The 15141-nt window shown below is 35.7% G+C and overlaps 1 protein-coding gene across 6 annotated transcripts in view; it reads left to right on the top strand.

The window, feature by feature from the left end:
* Positions 1-5756, top strand: part of SCAF11 (SR-related CTD associated factor 11) — a 67733-nt gene extending 61977 nt beyond the window's left edge. For 4 of the 6 annotated variants that reach the window (XM_084957173.1, XM_021092988.2, XM_005664158.4 and 1 more), the window contains 4 exons: positions 359-705; positions 1914-2132; positions 2610-2729; positions 3013-5756. In XM_084957173.1, coding sequence (XP_084813299.1) covers positions 359-705; positions 1914-2132; positions 2610-2729; positions 3013-3159 — 833 coding nt within the window. In that variant the 3' untranslated portion in view covers positions 3160-5756. The remainder of the gene's footprint in view (positions 1-358; positions 706-1913; positions 2133-2609; positions 2730-3012) is intronic. The other 2 variants (XM_084957175.1, XM_021092989.2) reach the window with 1 other exon arrangement.
* Positions 5757-15141: the final 9385 nt, after the last annotated feature.

The following is a 15141-nucleotide window of genomic DNA, read 5'->3' as shown; positions in this document are numbered from 1 at the left end:
AGATTTAAAAAGTGATTAACCTTCTAATTTAGTAATCTACTTAAATTTTATGTGATTATTTCTTTAACTAGTAAGTTTTCTTGAGCTACCAATTCTTTTTGATGCTTTTCTAGTGTTGACTGATGTTAGAATGTGAAGTTACTCTTAAAAATAATTTTAGTTGAATGTTTTCTTCTAGTTAGACAGTCAGCCCACATTATTTAGAAGTGACAGGATTAAACTGAATAACTGGGTATTGGTTTAGGTGTTCTGAATATTTAATTGCTAATTAATTTTACTGGAACCAGTGGTTCTTTGGTTCTCCATCAAAAGAAATTTGTAACATGACTTTTTTCATAAGCTTTTTTTCTTTTGATAGATTCTAACCTAAAAGACCAAACAAACCAACAAGGCGATGGTTCTCAGCTACCTATAAATATGATGCAACCACAAATGAATGTAATGCCGCAACAAATGAATGCGCAACACCAGCCTATGAATATCTTCCCATACCCAGTTGGTGTTCATGCTCCTTTGATGAACATCCAGCGTAATCCATTTAATATTCATCCTCAGCTGCCCTTGCATCTGCACACAGGAGTGCCTCTCATGCAAGTAGCTGCTCCTACCAGTGTAACTCAGGGACTACCACCACCCCCACCCCCACCCCCACCATCCCAGCAAGTCGGCTACATTGCTTCACAGCCAGATGGAAAGCAATTGCAGGTATGTTTTTAGCAACTTAACTTTAATCAACATAGTCATTGTAAACATTTAGTTATTAGGGACAGATGTTGAAGAAAGGGCTGCCTGGCAGCTCCACACAATGGCTTACTTGATAGGTATATGGTATACCGTCATAACACCTCTTTCACTGTCCTTTCCCCAAACCTCCCACCCCCAAATAAGAAAAAGAAGTGAATGCATGTTATCATATGTAAGCTATATTATGCTATTACTGATACTCAGACAGGTTTTTTGGTCAAATTAAGAGGGCCAAATTATGAACCAAACCAGAATCAAGTGGTGGACAGTTAAAATTTTTTCCCTAATTTTTTGGACTTTTTAGGTGTTGGGAACTTGTTATTAAGTACTGTGATAGGAGTGCCCATTGTAGCTCAGTGGTAATGAACCCAACCAGTATCCATGAAGATGATGTTTGATCCCTGGCCTTGCTCAGTGGGTTAAGGATGCAGCATTTCTGTGACCTGCAGTGTAGGTCACAGAAGTCCAATTTGACCCCCTAGTTCAGGAACTTCATATGCTGCGGGTGTGGCCCTTAAGAAAAACCAGAGATAAAGCTCGTACTATCTTGTTTGGACAGACACCACATAAAGTTCATTGTCCATTACCATCAGTGTTTCATTTTCACAAATTTACCATGCTAAAAAATGAAAGAGTGCCTCTGAGGCATATAGAAAATTGGAATAATAATTTGTAAACATTGTGTTGCTTATGGTTTCGTGTCTGCAGCTTAGAATTTCTAGAATCCTGGCAGCAAGATATGTTCGAAAGAACAGGGAAGTGGTACTTTGGGACCTTATATCTTTTTCTACTGTCAGCTCACTGCAAGCCATCTGATTTCACTGTCTTATTTTCTTCCATCTTTAAAGTGAGGGTACTTAATTTAAAGAGCCTTGTAGAAAGTTACTATTGTTAATACTGCTCTTCTTGTTGGTTTTAGTGTTACTGTCAGAACATTACAGTACCTATATATGATTTAGACGTCATCATGGCATATTTGAATAGGGTTCTTTTTCAGAATGTTACTCGTTTTTCTTCAGAGTCCTTTAGATATGACCTGAAATATGCATTTCTCTTAAGTATTTATGTATTAAAATCGCTTTTTAAAAAAATGTTATTTCTAATAGGTGACTAAATGACTTCTGTTGAGTGCAAGTAATTCATTAACTGATGATAACTCTTTAAAACAGGGTATTCCTAGTGCTTCTCATGTAAGTAATAACATGAGTACGCCAGTCTTGCCTGCTCTGACAGCAGCCCCAGGAAATACGGGAACAGTTCAGGGACCAAGTTCTGGTAATACTTCGTCATCAAGTCACAGCAAAGCTTCTAATGCTGCTGTAAAATTGGCAGAAAGCAAAGTAAGTGTTACAGTGGAAGCCAGCGCAGATAGCTCGAAGACAGACAAGGCAAGTTCAAAGTTGAGAGCAAACTATATAATTCTGTATATGATAAAGATAAAAAAAAAAATAACAGCTTTCTATTGTACAGGTGGTGAAGGGGATTTAATAATTATTTGAAGGGTGTTCCTGTTGTGGCTCAGTGGAAACAAATCCAACTAGGAGCCATGAGGTTGCGGGTTCGATCCCTGGCCTCGCTCAGTGGGTTAAGGATCAGGCATTGCCATGAGCTGTGGTGTAGGCCGGCAGCTGTAGCTCTGATTCGACTCCTAGCCTGGGAACCTCTGTATGCCATGGGTGGGGCCCTTAAAAAAAAAAAGGTTTGATATGTGTTAAGAAATAACTACTTTGTTTTTACGATGCTAATATTTGAACTGTTCTTTGCAGTAATGTAAAATGTGTTAGTGTTTCCAGTTTTATATTTTTAAAGATTTTTTGAAAGTATGTAATTAGGCAAATAATAATTATACATTTTCCTCTTACCAGAAATTGCAAATTCAAGAAAGAGCAGCACAGGAGGTAAAATTGGCCATTAAGCCATTTTATCAAAATAAAGATATCACCAAGGAAGAATATAAAGAGATTGTACGCAAAGCGGTAGATAAAGTAAGTTATAGTTTTAGTGGTGTTATATATATATATTATTTTGAACCATCTCTATTTTAATAAAGGAATACTTAATTAAATCTAGTTGAAATAGTAAGAGATAGCTGCTTCTAATTCTTGTCTCCTTTTACCTTTTGAGTAAGCTCATATGAGATATGAAACATGTAAAAAAAAAGAGGTCATCTCTTTAGGGGTAGTTTTTCACAAAGCTTTCCATTTTGCTTTTATCCCTTTAATTATGAAAAAAAAATCCCCATCCCTCTTTTTTTTTTTTTTTTTATAGGTTTGTCATAGTAAAAGTGGAGAAGTAAATTCTACTAAAGTAGCAAATCTGGTTAAAGCCTATGTAGACAAATACAAATATTCACGGAAGGGAAGCCAAAAGAAAACTCTGGAAGAAACTGTTTCTACTGATAAAAACATAGGCTGAAATGGGGCGCTCTATAAAGGACACTGTCAAGATATCTGCAAAGTGCAATTTCAACATGTACCCTTAACTGAAAATCATAGAGAACTGTGATTGAAATTTGGTTTTGATAAAATTATTTTTTTTAATGTAGGAAATAATGTTTTGTTCTAAATAAAGATAGTTCTACACAACAGCTTCTATATCCCCCCCCAATAAAAACAAATTCAGAGATAAGTAAAGGGGTTAAAGGAATGTGCATTTTTACTCAGACTGTGTTATATTGTGGATACTGGAAGATGTACAGCTTTTTGATTTGAACAACGAAGTGCATAAATTAGAAACTTCCAAGTGCACTGGTTTTGGAAGAGATATATATATATAAAATACATTTATTCTGTCAGGCTAAAAATAAAGTATGATCTTTATGATTCTTCTCTCTAATTATAGAAAGATAAATAATGTATTACCATGAAAAAGATTTCTAAGAACATAGCAGTTGCAGGGTTCCTAATGTGTATTTTGAAGCACACATCTGAATAAATTGCTTAGATAGAAAACAAATTATCACATGAGTAAAATTCAGTGTTCAAATTTTTAGAACACTGTTCACCTATTGTATCACCAAATAAAGGTTATGCTGCTTGTTTTTCTTTTGTGCCTTTTTTTCCCCAATTGAGATGAAGCAATCTGATTAGCTAAGTTTACAACTCTAACAGTCCAAGCTCTGTTGAATTTAGAAGACCTGTTTGGAAAAAGTGTAAAAATTATGTTCTTCCGTATCTTCTCATCTAGTGGTAAATCGTTTGTGCCAGTTGGAGAATTGTTATTAAGTAGTGACCTTGGGATTAAGGTAGGATGGGGACACTCCAGCGGCTTTCAGGTTGTTGCTCACTGTCTAATCACTAATGAAATTCTTTTCACACTTGAGAAATCTCTAAATGCTTTACAGTGGATATAGTGGCAATTTGATGTTGCAAAATCCTAGATATTAAAACTTGTGTTTTGGAAAAAGTGAGGAATTAATAATGGAGTCTTGGTTAGGCTTTCAGGGACTAGAGATTTGGTTGTTTTGTTTTTTTTTTAAAGTACTAGAATATGTTAATTTTTATTAAAGGTAAGTTTCAAATGTTATAGCCTTATTATTTTAATTGGCATCATGGATGAAAAAAATGGGTTATCTCCATGATAAATTATATTTCATTCCAGTAATAATTTTCAACACATACCGAATAACTGGAGATTTATTCAGATAAAGGTATTAATGGCTCCAAGGTAGATATATGCCTCAGACTAACCCTTAAACTAGCTAAATAGTGAGTCAACTCTGTAGGACTGTGCTTTTCTGAACTAAAGATGATCTGTTTCTCAGTTTTATGTGTATAATACTTTGCTGGTGCTAGAATTGATAGAATTTCAAAATGTTGGCCCCAATAATGATTGTGTTAGTTCATAATCTTTATTAGGTTATGAGTATAATTCCAAAAAGTATTAGCAATATTTCCAAGCAGTTTTTGATCTTTATTCTGTGTTTCTGGGCATTTGTAATATGGTATTCTACTGATTTATATATATTTTTAATTAAAGTTTGTGTTTAGATTATGATGGGGAAAGAATTTTGGAAGTATATTTCTTCTTATAAAAAATACTAAGACAAGTGTTTTGAATATCAACACACACCTCCTCATTTATTTCAGTTGAACTCTAGAAACAATTGTGTGAACTTTTATTTGATTTTGGGTTAAAGCTGGTTCACACTTAAAACTTATTTTGTAGCACATTGCGTAAATTGATTAAACACACCATACAATATTTTTCGTACATTTTTTTCAGTGACATTTTGGAGTTGGGTAACAGTTTAAAATTTACTTTATACCATTTAGCTTGTGCAAACATGTTTAAAGCTTTTGAAGAAAAACTAGGTGATGTGGTCAAGAGTAAAAGTCTCACATTTTTGGTAGGAGTGTCATGAATTAATTCTACCTTTCTTAAATAACAAGTATGTACTTCATATCTGGTTGGGGTACTGGTTCAACTGCATTTTAAATAGCTAATGAAGAATGTTACTGGACTGGAATCAAACTTAGAGAACTTTGAAATATTTAAAATGTATTAGAAAGTGCATGCTCTGTGTTAAAAAAATACATTGCTTTTTAACATTTGCCATTCTTGCTTTTTTTCAAAAATTTACATTAATTTTGCATGTGCACAGACTTAATCAAAAAACATTTTGTGGGGTTACAGATTTCTCTTATTTGTTATTTATGAAGATTCAGTATTAACTTGACCTTTTGAAACCTTAGTCCCTTTACCTTGTCCCATTGACTGATGTTTTTAGGCTATAGTGATGCCTAGAATTTTGAGACTAAAATTAGTTACTTTTTATTTTAACATTCCAAAAATTCTGTGGTTTTCTGGTTTTTACCACATTTTTTCCATTATGTTCCTTTAAATGGCCACAGTATGTATTAGATGAATGTTCTATCCAAAAGATGTAGCTTTGGAAGCACAGTGGTTGCCCAAGGTCCATTGTAGTATGAGGATGGAGTGCTATCTACTGAAATAATACTCATACAGATATGTAGTATGTAATATTTTCTAATAAATTCTTTTGATAAACAGAGTGTAGTGTCTTTAACATTTTATTATTAAGATTCCTGGGAAATGGTGACTTTATTATTCCTCTTTATAAATCTTTTCAACATGTGTTACAGTATTTCTTGGATTTGTACCAAAGTAGCTAGCCTCATAGGTTAATGTTCCGGTTGTAATCAAGCTTAGTGTCAACTATAGGCGTATATTTTAATAGTGTTTTTTCCTAGTTACATAATCATTGTAGGAAATTAGAATAACTTAATAAGAAAAAATGTGTAAGCGAGGGAAGAACCCCCCCAAAAAAAAAAACGGAGAAAAATGGCTTGTAATCTTAACCATTTAAAGGTAACAATAACACTGATTATACTGTACATAACTATGTTAGAATTTTTCCGCATAATAATGTATTGAGAAGTTTGTATTTATTTTTTATTGCTTGTGGAAATGCCAGATCCTTTGACCACTAAGTGAGGTCAGGGATCAAACCTGCATCCTCACAGGGAAAATGTGGGGTCATTAGCCCACTGAGCTACGTTGATAACTCCTGCAGCATGATTTTTAATACCCATGTAATATTCTGTTCACAGGTATACTATTACCTAAAGTAATCCTCCACTGTTGGATTTTTTAAAATAAGTGAAATGTAAATTGTACTAATATAAGTGATTGATACATCTTTATATATAAATTGTTCCCATTTCAGATTGTTCTCTGGAGATTGATTCCTAGAAGAAGAACTAAATCAGTTTTTATTTCCCCGTAAGTTTTTAAAAGATGTAATTTTATACACCCATTTCAAGTATTTTTTTTAACGTTTATTTTTTATTGGAGTATAGTCCATTTGCAGTGTTGTGTCAGGTGTATAGCAAAGTGATTCACTTACACATATATCCATTCTCTTTCATATTTTTTCCCACGTAGGTTACTATGGAATATTGAGTAGAGTTCCCTGTGTTATACAGTAGGTCGTTGTGATGAACTGTTTCATGTAGTAGTCTGTATATGTTAATCCCAAATCCCAGTTTATCCCCCTCCCTTTCTCTTTGGTAACCATGCATTTGTTTTTAAGTCTGTTAGTCTGTTTTTGTTTTGTAAATTCGTTCATTTGTATAATTTTTTTAGATTCTGCATATGTGATGACTTAACAGAATTCCTGTCGTGGCACAGCAGAAACAATCCGACTAGGAACCATGAGGTTGCTGAGTTCGCTCCCTGGCCTTGCTCAGTGGGTTAAGGATCTGGCGTTGCCGTGAGCTGTGGTGTAGGTCACAGACTCAGCTTGATCCTGTGTTGCCGTGGCTGTGGCTGTGGCATAGGCTGGCAGTTGTAGCTCTGATTTGATCCCTAGCCTGGGAACCTACATATGCTGTGGGGCGGGTGGGGACCTAAAAAGAAAAAAAAAAAAGTGATGACTTAATGATAAATGAAAGACAAATTCTTTGTCTGACCAGTACCATAGTATGATAATCTCTAGGTTTAGCTATATTGCTGCAAATGGCATTATTTCATTCTGTTTTATGGCTGAGTAATATTCCGTTGTATAAATGTACATCTTTTTTTATCCATCCTCTGTTGATGGACATTTAAGTTGCTTCCATGCCCTGGCTATTGTAAATAGTGCTGCAGTGAACATTGGGGTCCATGTTTCTTTTTGAATTATGGCTTTCTCTAGATAGATGCCCGAATGGGATTGCTGGGTCATATGGTATTTCTACTTTCAGTTTTTTGAGGAGCCTCCTTACTGTTTTCCATAGTGGTTTTACCAATTTACATTAACATCAACAGTGTAGGAGGGTTCCTTTCCTCCACACACTCTAGCATTTATCGTTTCTTTTTGTTTTTACTTTCATCACTCTATGAGGTGGATCCAAAAAGATGTTGCTGTTATTTATGTCAAAGATTGTTCTGCTTGTTTTCTGCGTTTTATAGTATCCAGTCTTCCATTTAGATTTTTAATCCATTTTATTTTTGAGTATGGTGTTAGAGAATGTTCAAATTTCATTCTTTTACATAGAGCTAGAGCTATCTAGTTTTCCCAGCAGTGCTTATTGAAGAGACTCTCTATTCTCCATTGTGTATTCTTTTTTTTTTTTTTTTTTTTTAGGGCCATGCTTGTGGCATATGTAAATTTTCAGGCCAGGGGTTGAATCAGAGCTGCAGTTGCCAGTCTACACTACAGCCATAGCAACATGGGATCCAAGCCATGTCTGCAACCTACACAGCAGCTCACAGCAATATCAGATCCTTAACCCACTGAATACAGCCAGGAATCAAACCTGCATCCTCATGGATCCTAGTCAGGTTTGTTAACTGCTTAGCCACAACTGGATCTCTTCCATTGTGTATTCTTGCCTCCTTTTTTTTAGATTTGTTGACCATAGTTGCATGGATTTATTTCTGGGCTTTGTATCCTGTTCCACTGATGTATATTTCTGTTTTGGTGCCAGTTCATGCTGTTTTGATGACTCTAGCTTTGTAGTATTGTCTAAAGTCAGGAAGCTTGATACCTCCATTTTTGTTTTTCTTTTTCAATATTGCTTTGGCTATTTATGGTCTCTTGTGTTTCCATACAATATTCTGTTCTAGTTCTGTGAAAAATGTCTTTGGTGATTTGATAGGGATTGCATTGAATTCTAGAATGTCTGGGTAGTAGAATCATTTTGACAATATTGATTCTTCCAGTCCAAGAACATGGTATATCTTTCTAGCTGTTTGTGTTGTCTTTGATTTCTTTCATCAGCATCTTATAGTTTTGGAAGTACATGTATTTTGTCTCCTCATGTAAATGTATTCCTAGATGTTTTATTCTTTTTGATGCAGTATTAAATGGGATTGTTTCTGTATTTCTCCCCAGATCTTTCATTTTTAAATACAAAAATGCAAGAGATTTATGTGTATTAATTTTGTATCCTGCAACTTTACTCAATTCATTGATGAGCTCTAGGAGTTCTCTGATAGCATTTTTAGGATTTTCTATGTATACTAACTATCATGTCATGTGCAAACGGTGACTGTTTTACGTTTCCAAGCTGGATTCATTTTATTTTTCTTCTCAGGTTGCCATGGCTAGGACTTTCAAAACTATGTTAAATAAAAGTGGTGAGAGTTGGCATACTTTTCGTGTTCCTGACCTTAGAGGATATGCTTTCAGCTTTTCACAGTTGAGTATGATGTTAGCTATGGTTTTGTCATATATGGCCTTCATTATGTTGAGGGAAGTTACCTCTGTGCCCACTTTATAGATAGTTTTTTTTAATCATAATGGGTGTTGAATTTTAGCAAAGTGTTTTCTGTATCTATTGAGATAACCATACGGTTTGTATTCTTCAGTTTTTAAATGTGGTGTATCATTGATTTGTGGATGTTGAAAAAGCCTTACATGGGATAAAATCCTACTTTATTGCAATGTTTGATCCTTTTGATGTATTTTTGGATTCAGTTTGCTAATATTTTGTTGAGAATTTTTGTATCTATGTTCATCAGTAATCTTAACCTGTAGTTTTCTTTTTTGTGTGGCATCTTTGTCTGGTTTTGCTATCAAGGTGATTGATGGTGGCCTCATAGAATGAGTTTGGGAGTTTCCTTCCTTTGCAATTTTTGTAATAGTTTCAGAAGGATGGGTGTTAACTCCTCTGTAAATATTTGATAGACTTCATCTGTGAAGCCATCTGGTCCTGGACCTTTGTTTTTTGGAAGTTTTTAAATCAGTTACAATTTCAGTACTTGTAACTGGTCTGTTCATATTTTCTTTTTCTTTCTGATTCAGTCTTAGAAGGTTGTACCTTTCAAATAATTTGTCCATTTTTTTTTCTAGATTGTCCATTTTATTGGCACATAGTTGCTTGCAATTGTCTCTTAGGATCCTTAGTATTTCTGTGGTGTCTCTTGTAACTTCTTTTTCATTTCTAATTTTATTGATTTGAGCTCTCCCTTTTGTTCTTGATGAGTCTGGTTAAAGGTTTATCTGTTTAACTTTTCAGGAACCAGCTTTTAGTTTCATTGGTCTTTTCAGTTGTTTTCTTTGTCTCCATTTATTTCTGCTCTGATCATTATAATTTATTTCCTTCCACAAACTGGGTTTTGTTTGTTCTTTTTCTAGTTGCTTTAGGTGTAAGTTCAGATTGTTTGAGATTTTTCTTCTTTCCTGAGGTAAGATTTGCTTTTGCTGAGCCCCTTAGGCTTTGTATCATTGTGTTTTTATTGTTATTTGTCTCTAGGTAGTTTTTTATTTTCTTTTTGATTTCTTCAGTGATTCTTTGGCTGTTAAGTAACATATTGTTCAGCCTCCATGTAGTTACGTTTTTTAAGGATTTTTTTTTTTTTTTTTTTTGTAGTTACTTTCTAATCTCATAGGGTTGTGTTTAGAAAAGATGCTTGGTGTGATTTCAGTTTTCTTAAATTTTCTGAGGCTTGGTTTGTTGCCCAGCATGTTACCTACCCTAGAAAAGGTTTCCTGTGCACTTGGGAAGAATAAATATTCTGCTACTTTTGTATGGAATGTTCTATAAATATCAATTCTGTCTGCTCTGATATGTCATTTAGAAACTGTGTCCTTGTTGATTTCCTGTCTGGATGATCTCTTCATTGATGTAAGTGGTGTGTTACTTACGTCAATTAAGTCCCCCACTGTTACTGTGTTGCTGTTGATTTCTTCTTTTATGGTTGTTAGCATTTGCCTTATATATTGTAATGCTCTTGTGTGCACATATAATTACAATTGTTAAATCTTCTTGGATTGATTCCTTGATCATTATGTAGTATTCTTTGTCTATTGTTGCAATGTTTTGTCTGTTGCATTTTTCTGCAGGGTGCCCCACAGCATATGGAGCTCCTGGCCAGGGATCAGATCAGAGCTGCAGTCATGCCCTAAGGTGCAGCTGCGGCAACACCAGATCCCCAACACGTGCTGCACCTGGGATCGAACCCACATCCCAGTGCTCCCGAGATGCTGCTGAACTGCACCACTGGGGAAGCTTCATAGCAGTGTTTATTTTGTAGTCTGTTTGTTCTGATATGAGTATGCTACTCCAGCTTTCTTTTGATTTCCATTTGCATGGAATACCTTTTTCCATGCCCTCATTTTCAGTCTGTATGTGTCCCCATCTCTGAAGTGGGTTATAGACAGGATTTATATGTGTCTTGTTTTTGTATCCATTCAGCCAGTCTTTTAGTTGAAGCATTTAATGCATTTATATATTTAAGATAATTTTCCTTATGAACTTTCTTATTGCCATTTTGTTCATTGTTCTGGATTAGTTTTTATAGGTCCTTTTTTCTTCCCTTCTGCCTTTGTTCTCATAATTTAATAATGACTATCTTTAGTGTTGTGTTTGGATTGGTTTTTCTTTTTTGTGTATATATCTCTTGTAGAATTTAGGTTTCCAGTTACCATAAGGTGTTATATATATGATTAAGTTGCTAGTCTGTTAATTTCAAGAGCATTTCCAGTATCTTGCATTTGTACCCTTTTCCCATTATTGCTGGTTTTGACACCATATTTCTGTTTGGGTGATTTCCTACCTTTACTGTATTTTTGCCTTTGCCAGTGAGCTTTCCCTTTTGTAATTTTATTGTTTCTAATTGTGGCCCTTTCTTTTCCGCTTAGAGAAGTCCCTTTAGCATTTTTGGTAAAGCTACTTTAGTAGTGCTGAATTCTCTTGGCTTTTGATTGTTATGCTTTTGATTTCTCTATTGAATCTTAATGAGAGCCCTGCTGTGTAGAGTATTCTTGGTTGTAGGTTTCTTCCTTTTCCTCACTTAACTATATCGTTGCCCCTCCCTTCTGGCCTGATGAGTTTCTGCTGAAAAGTCAGCTGATAACCTTATGGGAATTCCCTTGTATGTCATCCCTTGTATGCAAAAACCCGTTGCATTTTCCTGGAGGCTTTTAATGTTTTTTGTTTGTATTTAATTATTGTCAGTTTGATTAGTATGTGTCTTGTCATGTTCCTCTTTAGGTTTATACTGACTAGGACTCTGCACTTCCTGAACTTAAGTCAGCATTTCCGTTCCCAAGTTTGGAACGTTTTTGGCTTTTATCTCTGCAAATTTCTTATGCCCTTTCTCTCCCTCTCTCTCCTTCTGGAACCTCTATAATGCAAATGTTTGTGCATTTATTGTTGTCCCAGAGGTGTCTTAGACTATCCTCATTTCTTTTTATTCTTTTTCTTTATTCTCTTTCTCCCACCAGTGATTTCCACTAACCTGTCTTCCATCTCACTTATTTGTTCTTCTGCCTCATTTATTTTGCTATTGATTCCTTGTATATTTTTCAGTTATTGTATTGTCATCTTTGTTCTTTAATTCTTGTAGCTCTTTGTTAAATGTTTCTTGTAATTTCTGATTCTGTGCCTCAATTTTTTTTTTTTTTTTTCTGAGATCTTGGATCATCTTTACCATTATTGCTCTGTATTCTTTTTTAGGTAAATTGCCTATCTCCACATAACTTAGTTCTTGTTTTTTTTCTTGTTCCTTTAGAACATATCTTTGCTGTCTCAGTTTGTCTAACTTCCTCTGTGGTCTCCATTTTCAGGCTGCAGGATTGTTAATTCCTTTTGCTTCCTGTGTGCCCACTGGTAGCACAAGATGGTCTCGGTGCTTGTTTAGGCTTTGTGGTAGGAAGGACTGGTACCTACCTGACAACTAATGGGTGAAGCTGATCTTGTCTCTCTGGGCAGGGCTATGTCAAAGTGTGTGTTTCAAGGCAGCTGTGAGCTTAGGATAACTTTAGGAAGACTGCTGATGGGTGAGTCTATTTTCCCACCCTGTATTGAAGCATCCTAGCACTGGAGTCTGCATGCTGTTGGGTCGGGGCACAGTGTATGCTTCATGCCAATGACTATTCCCAGGGGATCTGCTTTCCAGTGTCCTTGACCCCACAGTGAGCCACAGCCAACTCCTGCCTTCCAAAGAGACCCTCAGGAACCCCAGGTAGGTCTTGCCTTGGGCTCCTATGGTGTTACTGCTTTGCCTTGCATCCCTGTGCATGAGAGACCTTGTGTGCACCCTTCAACACTGGAGTCTCTTGTTTTCCCCCAGTCCCGTATAGCTCTTGCAGTCAAATCCCACTGGCCTCCGAAGCCAAATGCTCTTTGGACACCTCCCAAAGCCAGACCCTCCAGGCTGGGAAGCCTGACAATGGATTCTGAACTCTCCTGTGGGAGAATCTCCACTATATAGTTATTTTCCAGTTTGTGTGTTGCCTACATGGCAGGCATGGGATTTGATTATATCACGAAAACTTCCCTCATACTGTCTCATGGCTTCTTCTTTGAGTATAGAATATCTTTTTTTGGTAGTTTCCACTCGTTTTTGTTGATGGTTATTTAGTAGTTGTGATTTTTTTTTTTTTTTCCCATGAGAGGGGTTCCACTCTGCCATCTTGTTTTCTTCTGTGAAGTATAATTTTCATATATTCAATCATATTTTTTGTAAAACTGGTATTTTCCTAAGCTGATTTTTCTATGCTGAGACTACCATCAGAAAGTTATGTTTTCCTCAAAATTCTCAAGGCCTTTACAAGAATGCTTATTAAGGATCTGAAAATTGATATTTCACATCTTTTCCCCCAGCACATGAATTATATTCTGTAAACTGTTCTACATCTCTACTCCCCTTGATAAATTGGTGATGTATTCTAATGTCCATGTTCTATTTATAATGGTTGTATGTTCTTCTGTTGATGGACATTTAAGTTTTGTGCAAGTTCTGGCTATTAGAAAAAATGTTTTAATGGCCACCGCTCCCCCCTCCTCCCCAGTGTGACTTAACTCTATGGATCTCTTTTTGCATACAAAGTTACATTAAATTTCAGGATAGACATGTTTTTAATTTGGATCAGTGTTGCCAAATTGCTCTCTGAAGGGAATACTAATTTAGTCTGAGCTTATACTTTATTTCCACTTTTGATACTGTGACTGAGCATGTAAGATTGTCTTGTTTTTAGGGTCCTAGTAGACATTCATCAAACAATGCAACCTACTGTGTGTCAGGAATTCTTGAAGTGTTCACAAAATATTACCAGGTTTAATCACTGCATAGTTTTCTGAAAGTATAGTAATAGCATATTAAGTTCGATGTGCCAGGTGCTCTGTCAGACATATTATGTGTTATTTTATTTGAGCTGTAAAACTAATTTTAATAGTTATCTTTTGTTCTACTGATAAGAAAATTGAGACACATAAAGTATTAACTAAGTTACCTTGGTACACAGCTACTTGGTGATAGGACCAGGATTCAGACCTAGGATTGGAAGATGCTAAAGAAAAACCCATGAGTCTGGGGAGGAGGGGATAACCATGCATCACATAAAATGGTCTGTTTGGAACCAGAAATATAGAGCTACAAACGTTCAAGAGAGTGGAGTTATTGTGCATAGCATAAAGATGTTCTTTGTGTCTTAGACTGTGGCAGCTTTGATCTCCCTTTTCCACTAAGTTATTTTTCTAACCATGCCAATTTCCAGAGCACAACTCAGAAAGTTGCTTGTTCCCAGGCAACAGCCCTGTGAGAGTGAAATCTTTTGACAAGGTCAGCCTGAAAATGAGGCTAGTGTTATCTTTTCTGGGCAGTTGAACTGTGAACAGGCCATAATATCTGATAATTCAAGTCAGTAAACCCTCTTCAAAGCAAAGGCTAAACATTTGCCTCTTGAGTTTAGGGAAGCAATAATGTATAGTCCATGGATTCTGAAAACTTCTCAACCAAATATGGTTTAGACATGTGGTTTGAGTTCCACAGTGCACTTTGTGGAACTCATTAGCTTCTCGTTACTTGGTGGCCAAGCCATTTATCTGATTAGCAACATCTAAATCACTTTGCTCCTCCCTGGACTTCCGTATGTATATTTCTGTGCTTTTTTTTTTTTTTTTTTTGTATGTGGAAAATGTTTATAGATTTGATTACTTACTGTTTAACCCCTGCACTAGTTAATCTATAACCTCTTTTCTTCCTTACAACTATAAAGTCTGCCAAACATCTACAGGCTCTTAAAGTCTCTAATTAAGGCAATTTTCTTTCTCCACAAAGCCCTTCCCACTTTGCCTTCCCCCTGCCCATGGATCAAATGAAGACTGTCACATGACTGCACTCTCCAAACACTTTATGGTTTTCTTATGGCCCTTGTTTTACCTTTTCTCTTTTATTACTATTTAGGCAAAATGATATATTAGGAAAGTGCTAAGGGCCCCACATGGTTAGTCCTGTAGCTGTGCACCTGCTTCCTAGCAGCTTGTTTTGGTGATAACGTGCTTCTTTGGTGTTTAGTGCTTTCATCACAGTGATTGAGGTCAGCACAGAAGTCATTTATCCAAAACACTCTCATTTTAAAAATCGTTTTTATTGTCATTTTATGGTTAAAAAAACATACATGGCATGACTATAAAGTAATGAGACGAGTTTCCATGTCTGGCT

The sequence above is a fragment of the Sus scrofa genome, chromosome 5 (assembly GCF_054392235.1).
Source record: "Sus scrofa isolate SSC_HxYL_T2T_F1_AM1 chromosome 5, Sscrofa_HxYL_maternal_Yorkshire_Landrace_v2.0, whole genome shotgun sequence".
Classification (NCBI taxonomy): domain Eukaryota; kingdom Metazoa; phylum Chordata; class Mammalia; order Artiodactyla; family Suidae; genus Sus; species Sus scrofa.
This window is presented reverse-complemented; position numbering and strand designations above follow the sequence as displayed.